We start from the raw sequence: 15,004 nt of genomic DNA on the forward strand, positions 1-15,004 counted from the left end.
GAAGTTTTAAGTTACGATATCTGTTAAAGATCATGACGTGACGTTGTCCTTCCACTGGTTGGAAGCTCTCCCGTGAACACATTAAGCAAAAGCAGATGTTGGCATCCCTCACTTTATTATGCAATCGAAAGACAATAATATGCATTGGCTCATGATCTGAAAGATTGCAAAACTGTTTATATCAGGGGTGTCCAAACTATTCCACATAGGGCCACAGTGGGTGCTGGATTTCATTCCAAAAAAACAAGACAACACCTTTTCACCAATCTTGAGTCTTACATGTAATCAGATGATAGCAGTGAGGTGCTGCTTGTTTTAGCAGAAAAATCATTGGTTAAAATGTCTGTGCTCAATCAGTAGGAAATAACACCAGGACCCACAGCGGCCCTTGAGGACTGGTTAGGACAACCCTGATATTATTTATATCCTTGAAAACAGTATGTTTCAGTGTGTTTTCACAGTAACAAAGTCCAGTTCCAACTCATTTGAACCAGAACAGATTGAGGAAAAAGTTTGGAACTCTGAAGCAGCAGAGACAACAAGGGCCAGACCGCGAAATCCACCATTTCAACAGGAATCTCTTGACTCCACTGTCAGCTGAGTGTCTCACATTTTATTATCACTATTGTTGCACCGATACCATTAAAGGAAAAAAAACCTCCCGATACTTATTCCGATCCCCAGTTTTGTGGTATTGGCTGATTACCGTACCAATACCATGTTTTTTGAAGAAATATGTACAGTATTTTTTTTCTTTTAATAGTAAATTAATGAATACTCATTTGAAAGTACAGTAATTGCTATCTTGAGTTGGTCAGACACTGCTTACCTCATTGTCTGCCATGGCACTAGATGTCCAATCCATTTCAAGTGAAAGCGAAGGGTGGCAGCAAATGAACCAACCAGCTTCAAATGGATTAGACGTCTTCTTGTGATAAACTCATTTCAATTAATGGCAGAAAAATGAAAACAATCCTTCATGGCCATGTTGGAAGGGGCAACAATCCCATCAACGTACATGCATTGACATTCACATTATGTCATAAGTAGCTTATTTCCTAAAAAAATATCAGTGTTAAAGCATCTGCTACTCACTCAGTGGCTGCCGTTGACTGCACTAGGCGTTCAATCCATTTGAAGTGGGAGGTGTGGCAGCGATTGGAAGAATGTTAATTAGCTGCCACCCTCTTAATTCAAAAGGATTGGAAGTCAACTAGTGATAAACTCATTTTAATTCACAAAAGAAGGCTGATTGGACAAGTGACAATTCCTCCTTTCTTGACAGTGGCATACATAGCTGCCAGCATACTTGGGTAGGCTGGTTGGAAACTACATTTCGAAAGGTACATATTGCGCAGATTTGGCACGTCTTTTTCTTAGCATTCGCCGATACTGTTAATGTCATTTTAGTCCTGTATCGGCACCAATACTAGTACCGTTTCAACGCAAACAGTATCATATTTCAGTCTGTTTCCACAGTAATGGAAAGTCCAGTTTCAGTTCACTATGTGGCTGAAGGAAATTAGGCAACTCGCTCATTTGACCTGGGACCGACTGGGCTAGGGTCCGAAGAGCCTGGAGCAGAAGCGGCGGCGGGACCAAACCGCTCAACCAGCTGAACACGTCCCGTCCTAGGAGGCTTTGCCATCTCTGCGGTTCGTCCCTCAGGCGGTGCAGAGCCACCGGTTCTGGTGTGAAAAGCAGCAGCAGGTCCAGACAGCGCCTGGCGTCACGGCGCTCGGTCACACCAGAAGCAGCGAGTCGCACCAGCGCCGCGTCCAGAGCGTGGGGCCGTGCTCCATGCGCCAGAAGAAGCAACAGACAGTCGGCACGTGACAGTTCTACTGCCAACTGCACTGCCGTCTTGCCTGCATCCGTCCCATGCGTACACCCGCCGCAGCTGTTCAGGTACTCCCGCCGCCACGCTTCAGTCGCCGATTCCTTCAACGCGTCTGCCATCAGACTCAGGATGACCGTCCGGTTGTAGCGCACTGCCACGTGCAGATGCGCTGAACCGGCGCTTCGGCACACACTGCATTTGGACACCTGTAGCGCCTTCACTGAGAAGCTTCGGAGGAGATAGCGTGCATAGTCTCTGTGATCGTGGACCAGCGCGTACATAAGGGCGTCTCCGGGCGAGAAGGCGCGCGGGTGACCGTCGTCCCAAAGGAACACCTCCATGCCGCGCATGTCCTCCAGAAGCCACGGCGGGAGTTGGTCTCGCACCGCGCAGTAGAAGGCAAAGGCGGTACGCTCGCAGTGACGCTGGGACGGGGATGGGGATGGCTGATGTGGCCGGGACGAGAGCACCCACGGCATGATGACGTCTTGACAAGAACTCTCAGGACTGTGTTGCAAATTTCTGCAGTAGATTCGCCGCTCCGGCGGGAGCCCTGACAACTCTAGGACATTTATAGTCCACGGGCAGTCCGGCCTCCCTCGGGTGCCTCCATGTGAGGATGTTTGTTTGGGGGCTCGAGTGCTGGGTGGGGCTAAGTACGTATCTAGCATTGCAGGCATAGCAAACATGGTTTAAGCACAGCATGATTGATTATTGCTGCTCGGTCAGACTAAAACATGGACGTCATCAGGACAGACGCGCGCGTGCCATTGATTTGAAATGGACATTACACCAACACATGACTACTGTATATATAGTTTGTAATTTCGTAAATTAACACATTGTGGTGATAGTTATTTTAACCCTTTCAAGTACAGTGGTCACTCCAGTGGACTGCTATTTGAAGACATTTAACCTTTTGTTGGGAAAGGGACTATTTTTGGTCATTTAAAAAAACGTAAATATTAGTGATTATTGTTTTATATATATATTATTAACCCTTTGGCGCAAAGATTAAAACAAGACTAAAGAATCTTTTACTTCAGTTTTTTGCTTTCAAGTAGATGATGAATCAAGTTTAGAAAGTTATTTAAAAAACATTATAAAATTACAACAAAATACATAGTTTTATATATGATGCAAATTGGGGACAACAGGCATCTATGCCTATGGTAAAAAAAACAAAAAAAAACATTGAGGCTGCTGTGATCTGAAATGTGACTATTTCTCAAAAATAGGCATCCAAGCAGGGGCGTTACCAGGGGGGGCAGGGGTGGGCAGTGCCCACCCACGGACACGCTCTGCCCACCCAAAGAAAACTGGAAGTAGTACTAATGGCAGTCTGGGCACCGTGTGTGGTATTCCATTCATATAGTACTGATGTGTTCTAAGTTTTAACCTTTGCGTTGTGACCTCCTCTTTCACTTTAAAAAAAAAAAAAGAAAAAAATTTGGTTTTGTTCCTAGGGGCGCTACACACATTTACGCATTTTTTTTTTTTTTCAACATTTTATCAAAGTTTTCACCAGTGTTCACCTGGCTGTTGAGTTAGGTGAGTTTTGAAGCATTCTGAGGCGGTCAAAGTAGGACTCAACGCGTCGGCGGGACAAAGAATGACTGCTAGGGGGCGCTACATAGTGTATTTGGAATTTGTCTTTACACGGTATCAAAGATAGCGCCTGCCTGCTGATTTTGGAGCATTTTGAAGCATTCTAAGGGGGTCAAATTGAGCTCAAAGGGGCTGCGGAACAAAGAATAACTATAATAATAAAACAGCGGAACCACAATAGGTTACCTAAAAAAAACATTGTCACCTGCATGTCCATACTGTTCAGTTATGGTTCAGTTATGGGTGTGTTCTAAGTCAAATAAAATCAAATCAACTTTTATTTGTTTAGACAAAATCACAGCAAGTTATCTCTAGGAGAAAAAACAAAACATGTTTTAAGGTGAAGTAGCCCTACGCTGGATTTCGACCTACTTGAGCACCCACCCACACCTGGCATCCTGGTAACACCACTGCATCCAAGGGTTAATGTTGTATTTTTTATTTTTATAATTACCCCACAAGTTGATAAATGCTAAATTAAACAAATTATAATGAGAAAACTCTGGTTGGTGACAATCTAAAGTAGTAAATATCTCAAGTATTTTTTTTCATAGAATTTAACTTATTCCATGCCAAGGACAACACCCCAGTCAGGTCAATGCTCATTTCTCAGTGCCCTTGATGGATTGGACGTCTAGCGCCGTCAATGGCACCCAATAACTGTACAAAACAAATGTGTAATTCGCTCATAAAAGTGTTTTAAAATTTACTGTTTTTACATTGACCACACTGTACCATTGGCAAGTTACAACTTACAACCCTCAGACTAAGAAAATTCGTCAACAACTTTACTAGACTGCCAGTGACAGCTATAGCCGTCCAATTCATTTTGACTGGGGGCAGACAAACATTTTTAATTCACTCCAGCGAGCGACTTCGTTGTCTTCTACTTTTCTTCTTTTTCGTTTGTTAGCGGGTGACCTCTAGCGGTTAATAGGTACACTACCGCCACCCACTCTAGACGATATGTAACACAAATTTTACAATCCATAAAAATAATTAAATGTCGATGTAAAGTATTCCAAGAATAAATATAGAAACGTGCAAGGGATAAACAGAGAAACATTTATAATGGTAATGAATTTGAAATTGTCCAAATGTATGGATGTCTGTCGCTGTTAATGACAGTTGATTTATTAAAACGTTACAGCTGATAGGATAGTGGGTAAATTGTTTGTGTTTCCTTAGTTTGAGGATACTGTTAATATGACAAAGTACTGTGTGATGAAAGTATATTGGGAAAAAAAAGCTCATTTTTAGAGCAACTGTGGTTTGTCGCCGTCACTAACAACCAGTGAGATAATTTTAAAAAACAAAACAATATCCTTTAGGATATAAGAGGTATTTATTCATTTATTGTTTTTCCTTAATGTAGTAAATAATACAAAACAGGATTTTTTTTTTTTATGTATAAGGTGAACTAATAATTTTCTGTAGCAACAACTGCTCGCACTTTGTTCCACTTAGTTCATTTTTGCTTCCCTTTTGTCGCAAAGACAAAATAAATAAAAAGAATCGGCTTCTTTTAAAAGTAAAAACATACTTTAATTTTTGTATTGGTTTTGGTTCATTGACCACTTCTTCTTCGTGTACTTCCGGTTCGGCTTCTCCAGTTAGTTTCGCGTTCACTTTTTTTTTCTTTTAAAGCCTTTCCTGTTGTGGTGAGGCACGGAGGAGTTTGCGTGATAGTCGGCCTTCCTCTTTCTGGAGAAGCCGCTTAACGTCAGTCACGTTTGGGCGCATGGCTCCGATGCTGGACAGAAACGCGGAGGCAGCGGTTGTCGGCAAGAGGCGAGTTCGCGGCCCCGGAGCGGCGGTGAGCATCGGCGGGAAGAGCGTGTCCGGTAATGGAAGCAGCGGCCGGGGCTGCTGGGAAGATGGAAGTTCTGGCTTCAGCAGTGACGAGGAGAACGGTGGGTAGCCTCGGTTCGAGCCACGACCCCTCCAAAAAAATCCTCACTTCACCCTCATTTTAAAATACTTTCCTTGTGACTAGGTGGAGGGGGAATGCGGGTAGGAACGCAATATCAAGCCGTGGTTCCGGACTTTGACCCGGGTAAGAAAGTAACGAATAGCTGGGGTAGCCTCGAACAACGCACACATGGACTTCGAAAACAAGTCGTCCTAGCAGTTAAAGTGCTCTAATCAAAGCATAACATCTCTTGATATTCAACAAATGAACGAAATACAAACCAAAAATTAATCATGTAGCCGAGCGATTGCAATAACATTATAATGCGCTACTGTTGAACTTAACCGACAAGCGAATATGCTAAGAACAGTACAACTACTTTTGCTAATTCTTTTCTATTACTAAAAACATGCTGCACACGGCCACACGCAAAGCCAGCAGTGTTGCTCACCAACATGCACTTTTTTTCCAAGATGTTTCTGGTTAAAATACAGGCTGAAATGGCAACTAATTAATGAGTAATACTCTACCATTCGACACTTTTTAATTTATGTGAGCGCAGTTGAAATGAATAGGATGGATTTTACTCGGTGGCTGCCAGTGATGATATAACATTTTTTCATTCGCCCCTCCCAGTCAAAATAAAATGGACGTCTGGAGCAGTCAATGGCAGCCAAATGAGATAAATATTTATATGGGCCCATTCATTTCTGATTGCACATTTAACTCTTATGGAACCTGTCCATTCACTCCCATTGATTTTCAATTGGGAGCTGTAAAAATCTCTATTGATGGTATTTATTTTTGACCCAAAAATAAAATGTTCAATAAACTGTTCATTTCCCCAAAATGAATAGAAAGTGACTTGTGAATGTCCCAAAGTCATCAGAAGGTGACGCCAAGGAAGTGCCCTGGAAATTCTCCAAATTCAACAGGAAGTGACACTAGAATGCCCCAAAATGTACAGAAGTGACCTGTAAGTACCATAAAATTAGCAAGGAACTGACCCACAATTAACTCATTGCCTGCCATTGCTGGTGCTAAATGTCCAATTCATTTAAACTGGGTGAACTAGCAATGGATGCTCATCTTTCAGTTCCATTAATGGCACTAGATGTGCCATTCATTTTTTTATTGGGATGTCTGAATGAATGAAGGTTGAAAAATGCCCCAAAATTGATAGTAAGTGACAAATGTGCGAACAACGCATACAGAAATCGCATTTTCTCTTTATATATGTGTCAATATTATTATGCTGAAGTATTTACATTGTATCACAATATTGTGTTTGCAGAGGTGGCAAAGTCTTGTCAGCTATCTCACAGTGTGGGCATGTTGGTGTGGAGCCCCAGCAGCAGTGTTCAGCAAAGTCAATGTAAGACAAGGTTATCTTATTGGCTGCTATTTACGGTGATAGACGTCCAAACCATTTGAACGTTATTGTTTTTTTTTTTTCTTTCAGTGGATGAATACATCACCATCGCTAAAGACAAACACGGATACAACATGGAGCAGGTTCATACGTTGCTGACATTTTAGTATCTTGTGCCAAAAATAATCACAATTTATTAGTTTTCTATATTGCTGGTATGGAAAATGCTCCTATCATGTTATGCCACGATATAGTATATTTTTCAATATTCGGTGAAACATCTAAAAATTATGACGGCTTTTCTCCCACTCATAGACATTAAACTGACCTGCCACAAATGTTAACTGCATGAAGTAGCGCCACCACCTATAACTGTGCAGTATAAACAGAAATGGCACAGTAGCTTACATATTTTTAAATTTTTATTTTGTAAATATATATGTCTATGTAATATATGCAATATATTGTTTTTAATATGTGCTTATTTATGTAATTTATTCAGATGGTACAAAGCAACAAAATTGTAAACAAAATGTACAACAATATTGTCAAAAGAAACAAAAAAATAATGTTCTTACTACGCAACATCGCGACACAGTAGAATCGGAGGTTAACACCGCCTGTAGGAGAATGTTATGCTAGCTGTTCTGTAAGCTAACGCTAAGAGAAGTGTAATGCAAATCCTTCATTTCTATAGTATAAAAGGTGTAACGGTACAGGTAGCCCATGGTACGGTCCGTACCATTTTTGCCACACTGCTCGGCAGCAGGGCGGGTGAGAGGCTGTGGTACTGTATGAGCTTGAAGCAGAAAAACATATATTGTCAACTAAAAATCCTATCCTTTTCACCCAATTCTGATCCTCTGAAAATGGCGAGTGATCAGATGGGGACATCCCTAATTTGTATGAAGCCGGTGCTTATTGAAACTCCGAGCTCGCGCCAGCATTTTATTTTTCTGCTTTTGTTCGATGAAAGGAAAATTGTTGGAGAATTGTAAAATTTGTTGGAGAACTAAAAACCCGCAGTCCACAAGGGCGTATTGTCCTATGCAAGGCGGACTAGCAGTTCTGTATAATACCGGGAACCTTTGCATCCTTAGTGTTGAAATATTTTACTTTGGGATTTGCCATTATTTACTCAATACATTGCCAAGGTATCGGATCAGTGCTCGGCAGATCTTCAAAATCGGGTGACTGAGTCATACTTGTGTGCATGTGATACAGTATATATATCGCCCTCTTGTAGAGCACTACTTTTTCTCTTTACATATTGTGGTTTTGTTTTTAGGCTCTGGGCATGCTGTTTTGGCACCAGCACGATGTGGAGAAATCGCTAGCCGACCTGCCCAACTTCACGCCGTTTCCTGATGAGTGGACGGTTGAGGACCGCGTGCTGTTCGAGCAGGCGTTCAGCTTCCATGGGAAAAGCTTCCACCGCATTCAGCAGATGGTTGGTGACTGCCTCATTTATGGGAAAAAAAAATAACTTGTTTTTCAGTCATCTTTGCTAGCATGTGGATTTATTTTCAAGAACAAATTTGATGCACGTACGTCGTTTAGAGGACAAAGCATGTATAAATACAAAAAATACAGTAGATGCTAGCTCCATTGGATTTCTATCATGGCATCCTAACCAGATTATATCTATAGATTAGACATGCATATAGGTGTCAAGAGGCACAGGCCAAAGATAAATTGGCCAGAAGGCATGTTAATGTTAATAAAATTATTTATTATTTCTATGCGGCCTACTGGTTCACGGCCTGGCTTTTTTGGGGGGGAGCAAAATTCTTGACCGAAACCGAAAACCAAATATTGGAACACTAGGCTGAAAACCGAAAGGCAGAATAATGCAAATGTACACAATGCATTTTCTATTACCAATATTTGTGCCAATGCTGTGTCTTTTTTGTAAAGCTACCTCATTACGTCAAAACCAAACCTAAATAATAATCACCATTGTGGTTCCCTCAAACATTTTATTTCACACTTTTGAATGAACACAAAATACAGTGCCTTGCAAAAGTATTCGGCCCCCTTGAACCTTGCAACCTTTCGCCACATTTCAGGCTTCAAACATAAAGATATAAAATTTTAATTTTTTGTCAAGAATCAACAACAAGTGGGACACAATCGTGAAGTGGAACAAAATTTATTGGATAATTTAAACTTTTTTAACAAATAAAAAACTGAAAAGTGGGGCGTGCAATATTATTCGGCCCCCTTGCGTTACTACTTTGTAGCGCCACCTTTTGCTCCAATTACAGCTGCAAGTCGCTTGGGGTATGTTTCTATCAGTTTTGCACATCGAGAGACTGACATTCTTGCCCATTCTTCCTTGCAAAACAGCTCGAGCTCAGTGAGGTTGGATGGAGAGTGTTTGTGAACAGCAGTCTTCAGCTCTTTCCACAGATTCTCGATTGGATTCAGGTCTGGACTTTGACTTGGCCATTCTAACACCTGGATACGTTTATTTTTTAACCATTCCATTGTAAATTTGGCTTTATGTTTTGGATCATTGTCCTGTTGGAAGATAAATCTCTGTCCCAGTCTCAGGTCTTGTGCAGATACCAACAGGTTTTCTTCCAGAATGTTCCTGTATTTGGCTGCATCCATCTTCCCGTCAATTTTAACCATCTTCCCTGTCCCTGCTGAAGAAAAGCAGGCCCAAACCATGATGCTGCCACCACCATGTTTGACAGTGGGGATGGTGTGTTCAGGGTGATGAGCTGTGTTGCTTTTACGCCAAACATATCGTTTTGCATTGTGGCCAAAAAGTTCAATTTTGGTTTCATCTGACCAGAGCACCTTCTTCCACATGTTTGGTGTGTCTCCCAGGTGGCTTGTGGCAAACTTTAAACGAAACTTTTTATGGATATCTTGGAGAAATGGCTTTCTTCTTGCCACTCTTCCATAAAGGCCAGATTTGTGCAGTGTACGACTGATTGTTGTCCTATGGACAGACTTTCCCACCTCAGCTGTAGATCTCTGCAGTTCATCCAGAGTGATCATGGGCCTCTTGGCTGCATCTCTGATCAGTTTTCTCCTTGTTTGAGAAGAAAGTTTGGAAGGACGGCCGGGTCTTGGTAGATTTGCAGTGGTCTGATGCTCCTTCCATTTCAATATGATGGCTTGCACAGTGCTCCTTGAGATGTTTAAAGCTTGGGAAATCTTTTTGTATCCAAATCCGGCTTTAAACTTCTCCACAACAGTATCTCGGACCTGCCTGGTGTGTTCCTTGGTTTTCATAATGCTCTCTGCACTTTAAACAGAACCCTGAGACTATCACAGAGCAGGTGCATTTATACGGAGACTTGATTACACACAGGTGGATTCTATTTATCATCATCGGTCATTTAGGACAACATTGAATCATTCAGAGATCCTCACTGAACTTCTGGAGTGAGTTTGCTGCACTGAAAGTAAAGGGGCCGAATAATATTGCACGCCCCACTTTTCAGTTTTTTATTTGTTAAAAAAGTTTAAATTATCCGATAAATATTGTTCCACTTCACGATTGTGTCCCACTTGTTGTTGATTCTTGACAAAAAAATTAAATTTCATATCTTTATGTTTGAAGCCTGAAATGTGGCGAAAGGTTGCAAGATTCAAGGGGGCCGAATACTTTTGCAAGGCACTGTATATTCTTTGCAATGTTTACATACAGGTCCCTCTAAAAAAATAGCATATTTTGATAAAGTTCATTATTTTCTGTAATGTACTGATAAACATCAGACTTACATATATTTTAGATTCATTACACACAACTGAAGTAGTTCAAGCCTTTTATTGTTTTAATATTAACGATTTTGGCAAAAAAAAGTCGAGAAAAACCAAAAATCTTTATCTAAAAAAATTAGCATATTTCATCCGACCAATCCAAAAAAGTGTTTTTTAATACAAAAAAGTCAACCTTCAATTAATTATATCAGCTATGCACTCAATACTTGGTCGGGAATCATTTTGCAGAAATGACTGCTTCAATGCGGTGTGGCATGGAGGCAATCAGCCTGTGGCACTGCTAAGGTGTTATGGAGGCCCAGGATGCCTCGATATCAGCCTTAAGCTCATCCACAGTGTTGGGTCTGGTGTCTCTCAACTTCCTCCTCACAATATCCCACAGATTCTCTATGGGGAGAGTTGGCAGACGAATTGAGCACAGTAATGCCATGGTCAGTAAACAATTTACCAGTGGTTTTGGCACTGTGAGCAGGTGCCAGGTCATGCTGAAAATGAAATCTTCATCTCCATACAGCTTTTCAGCAGATGGAAGCATGAAGTGTTCCAAAATCCCCTGATAGTTAGCTGCATTGACCCTGCCCTTGATAAAACACAGTAGACCAACACCAGCAGCTGAAATGGTAAATGGTGTTACACTTATATAGCACCCCAGACCATCACTGACTGTGGGTACTTGACACTGGACTTCAGGCATTTTGGCATTTCCTTCTCCCCAGTCTTCCTCCAAACTCTGGCACCTTGATTTCTGAATGACATGCAAAATTTGCTTTCATCTAAAAAAGTACTTTGGACCACTGAGCAACAGTCCAGTGCTGCTTCTCTGTAGCCCAGGTCAGGCGCTCCTGCCGCTGTTTGAAGTTCAAAAGTGGCTTGACCTGGGGAATGCAGCACCTGTATCCCATTTCCAGCACACGCCTGTGCACGGTGGCTCTGGATGTTTCTATTCCAGACTCAGTCCACTGTTTCTGCAGGTCCCCCAAGGTCTGGAATCGGCCCTTCTCCACAATCTTTCTCACAGTGCGGTCACCTCTTCTGGTTGTGCAGCGTTTCCTGCCACACTTTTTTCTTCCCACAGACTTCCCACTGAGGTGCCTTGATACAGCACTCTGGGAACGGCCTATTCGCTCAGAAATGTCTTTCTGTGTCTTAGCCTCTTGCTTGAGGCTAATGATGGCCTTCTGGACAGCAGTCAGGTCAGCAGTCTTGCCTATGATTGCGGTTTTGAGTAATGAACCAGGCTGGGAGTTTTTAAAAGCCTCAGGAATCTTTCACAGGTGTTTTGAGTTAATTTGTTGATTCAGATGATTAGGTTAGTAGCTTCTTTAGAGTACCTTTTCATGATATGCAAATTTTTTGAGATAGGGATTTTTGTTTTTTCTTGACTTTTTTGCCAAAATCATCAATATTAAAACAATAAAAGGCTTGAACTACTTCACTTGTGTGTAATGAATCTAAAATATATATGAAAGTCTCATGTTTATCAGTACATTGCAGAAAATAATGAACTTTATCACAATATGGTAATTTTTTGAGAAGGACCTGTAATGTTTACAACATTTTTCTTTGATATGTCAAAATACTTCCAAACCACGGATATGTCTGTCAGTGTGTTGCTTTGCACTATTCAGTGGTAAACTTTCGGTCTTCAAAACATTTCAACCGTCAAGGTCAAATCATGTACGCCCCAATCATTCCTCTATTCTTAATTTAAAGGAGTTTATCCCTAGTAGACGTCCAATCCCTTTTCCACAGGCATAGCAGGCATTGAATGAGCATGTTTCACTGCGATTGACAGCAATAGATGTCCAATCCAATTTGACTGGGGGGATTGCTACCATCCCTCCCAATCAAAATGGATGCTTATCGCTGCAACCAGTGTGTTATTTTATGTTTTTTTTTTTTTTTTTTTAAGTGAATAATTTTTTTGTCTGAATCAGCTTCCTGACAAGTCCATGGCCAGCCTGGTCCGCTTCTACTATTCGTGGAAGAAAAGCCGCAACCGGAGCAGCTTGATGGAAAGACAGAGCCGCAAAGTCAAGAGAGAAAGAGACGACAGGTGGGAAAAGCGACCTTCTTTGACGCGAAACGGCCACTGGATAACGGCTAGCATGCGTGTGTTTCAGTGATGACGAAAGTCAGGAGAATCACACGAGTGATCCAGAGTCCAATCATGTTAAAGAAAATGCCAAGGAGGTATGCTCGGCAACATGCCACGATCAATCGCATTCTCTGCTCATTTTCGTGACTCTTTCCCACATAGTTGAGTTCCGGAACTGAACGGGCCGAAGTGAAAACTGCTGCCGGACTCAAAGTAAGAACACACAAACAATTTGGGATTATTGTATTGCATGCAAGACATTTTTTTGATAGACTTTTTTTCCGATCATAATTTGTCATCAGCCAGGTTGCAACATAACATTTTAACACATTTGGCTGCCGTTTATGGCAATAAACGTCAAATTTATTTACACTGGAAGGGGCAAATAAACGTTTGTCCATTGCGCCGTCAATTGCACTGAAACTGCGGCTGCCATGTTTAACTAATTCACTACAAATGACGTACTGTGTATAGAATGTTGTTTATGATGTGCTCCTAACTAAAAAGCCACAAGACACTTTTTATAATGAAAGATGGGAATCTAATCTTTGCTTTTGTATGTTCTGTGTTCATGTAGCCAAGGGGATGATGTTTGGTAGTGAATGAATTGACTAATTGAATATCAAATGGATCACTTAGAGATGTTATTGACCTAAAAACTTTACAAATGCTGTTTTTTGATAATGAATGATAAAATAGAATAGAAAGACTGCCAGCCCCTCACAGTTCAAATGGATTGGAAGTCTATCCCTGTCAATGGGGCTGAAGACATCACTTAATTTTCCTGAAGCTGGTTTAAAACTATATTGCCAGATTCATTCCTAACTTTAGCAAGACATTTTCCTGGATTATTTAAAGCAAATACAAAATGTTTAATGTTAAATGTTTTTTTCTTCTTCTTTTACTTCAATCAGTCATCCAGCGTCAAAGGCGCACACCGGGCTAAGACCCGCCCCCCCAGAGGAATGTTTCTGAAGCAAGAGGACGTGGTTTCACTGTCCTCATCGTGCGCTCACGGTGTCCTGCGACAGCTGGACGCCCAGCTGACTGCCGCCAAGCGACAGGTCGCCTTGTCCAACTGTGTGTTTGTGTGTATATGTTTGTCTAAACGTGTTTTGTGTGCTGCAGGTCCAGAGCATCAAACAGTCCAACAGTGCTCTGAAGGAGAAGCTGGACTCTGGAGTGGATCAATTCAGACAACCTGAGGTAACCAGGGAGTCAAAATATGAAAAAGATTAGTGCTGTGGTTGTTAAAGTGTGGTTAGTGAAATATTGATTGAATTAAATAGTCAAAAGAGCTTTATTTAAAGATACAAAGCGTTTATCGAGGATATTTCACTTGTATTCATTGGCAAACGTAGAGTGCCAATGAGGAGTTTTCTCTTCAACTGCTTTGTTTTGAATGATTGGTTGGATGAGACGCTCGGCCAGTGTTGCTAATGATTTTAGCATCGTATAAGTTGCACCTGAGGATAAGTCACAGGCTCAGCGAAAGTATGGAGAAAAAAAAAAGTGTGATTATAGTCCGGAAAATACAGTGACTGCTGGTAGTTCGTCGCCCAATTCATTTGAAGTAGCAGCAAATGAACGAATGCTTAAACCAAATACAATAATAACACACTAACAATATATTTACCCTTCCGCTTAAAATGAATGGATGTTAACACTTCAACTTTGGTGCCATCTTATTTGGCCAGTATCATGTATATGTTTGTGTGTTTCCCAAAGGTGAGCTGTAAAGTGAATGGTCGCTGGAGTCCAGACGAGCAGCTTCTGGCAGTTCAAGGTAAATCATCTTGCCATTCACGTCCTCAGTTCTGTCTCTCATTGGCCCGCGCGCCTGATTGACAGCCATCAGGAAGTATGGGCGGGACTTCCAAGCCATCTCGGATGTGATTGGCAACAAGTCGGTGGTGCAAGTGAAGAACTTCCTGGTCAACTACCGGCGCCGCTTCAACCTGGACCAGGTGCTGCAGGAGTGGGAGGCAGAGAACGGTGTGGAAGGTGGAGCCGCACCCGACGACGACAAGATGGAGGCGGCGCCTGCCGAGGACGACGCAGGTAAGTTGACGGAACAGGATAACGTTTTGATGAAAAGGAATTGGACTTTTTCGATCTCTGTCATCAACAGATGATCACCTGACTCCACCACCAGGTGACCTCTGACCCCAGTTGACCTGGCCTCTAATGTGTGGATGTGACTCCGCCCCCTCATATTTTTTGTTAGTTTTTTTCAATTGTTTTATTTCCACGAGAAGATCCAGTGATCTGTTGCCATGGCAAAATGATTTTATAAACTAAAAGGACTGCCATAGTTTTAATAAATCAATTTGAAATGAACTCAACTTTATTTTCATTTTTTAAAAATATAATTATATGCTAACGTTTGCAGCCAGGGATGTCATGTTAGCTGCTACCATGGTTATCTGGTTT

General features: G+C 41.6%; 2 protein-coding genes across 2 annotated transcripts; one reads left to right on the top strand and one right to left on the bottom strand.

The window, feature by feature from the left end:
* Positions 1-111: 111 nt before the first annotated feature.
* On the bottom strand, positions 112-2,372 carry ankrd9 (ankyrin repeat domain 9). The gene has a single exon (XM_057859436.1). The coding sequence runs from the start codon at positions 2,317-2,319 to the stop codon at positions 1,456-1,458; it is 864 nt and encodes a 287-aa protein (XP_057715419.1). The 5' UTR covers positions 2,320-2,372; the 3' UTR covers positions 112-1,455.
* A 2,662-nt stretch (positions 2,373-5,034) lies between these two features.
* rcor1 (REST corepressor 1) lies at positions 5,035-14,892 on the top strand. Its single transcript, XM_057859435.1, has 13 exons — positions 5,035-5,361; positions 5,445-5,504; positions 6,655-6,735; positions 6,823-6,875; positions 8,021-8,182; positions 12,411-12,529; positions 12,597-12,666; positions 12,734-12,784; positions 13,486-13,635; positions 13,700-13,777; positions 14,300-14,357; positions 14,423-14,632; positions 14,703-14,892. Exons 1-13 carry the CDS (start codon positions 5,190-5,192, stop codon positions 14,735-14,737), a joined length of 1,299 nt encoding a protein of 432 aa, XP_057715418.1. The 5' UTR covers positions 5,035-5,189; the 3' UTR covers positions 14,738-14,892.
* The last annotated feature ends 112 nt before the right edge of the window (positions 14,893-15,004 follow it).

This window comes from Corythoichthys intestinalis, chromosome 15 (genome assembly GCF_030265065.1).
Source record: "Corythoichthys intestinalis isolate RoL2023-P3 chromosome 15, ASM3026506v1, whole genome shotgun sequence".
Lineage (NCBI taxonomy): Eukaryota > Metazoa > Chordata > Actinopteri > Syngnathiformes > Syngnathidae > Corythoichthys > Corythoichthys intestinalis.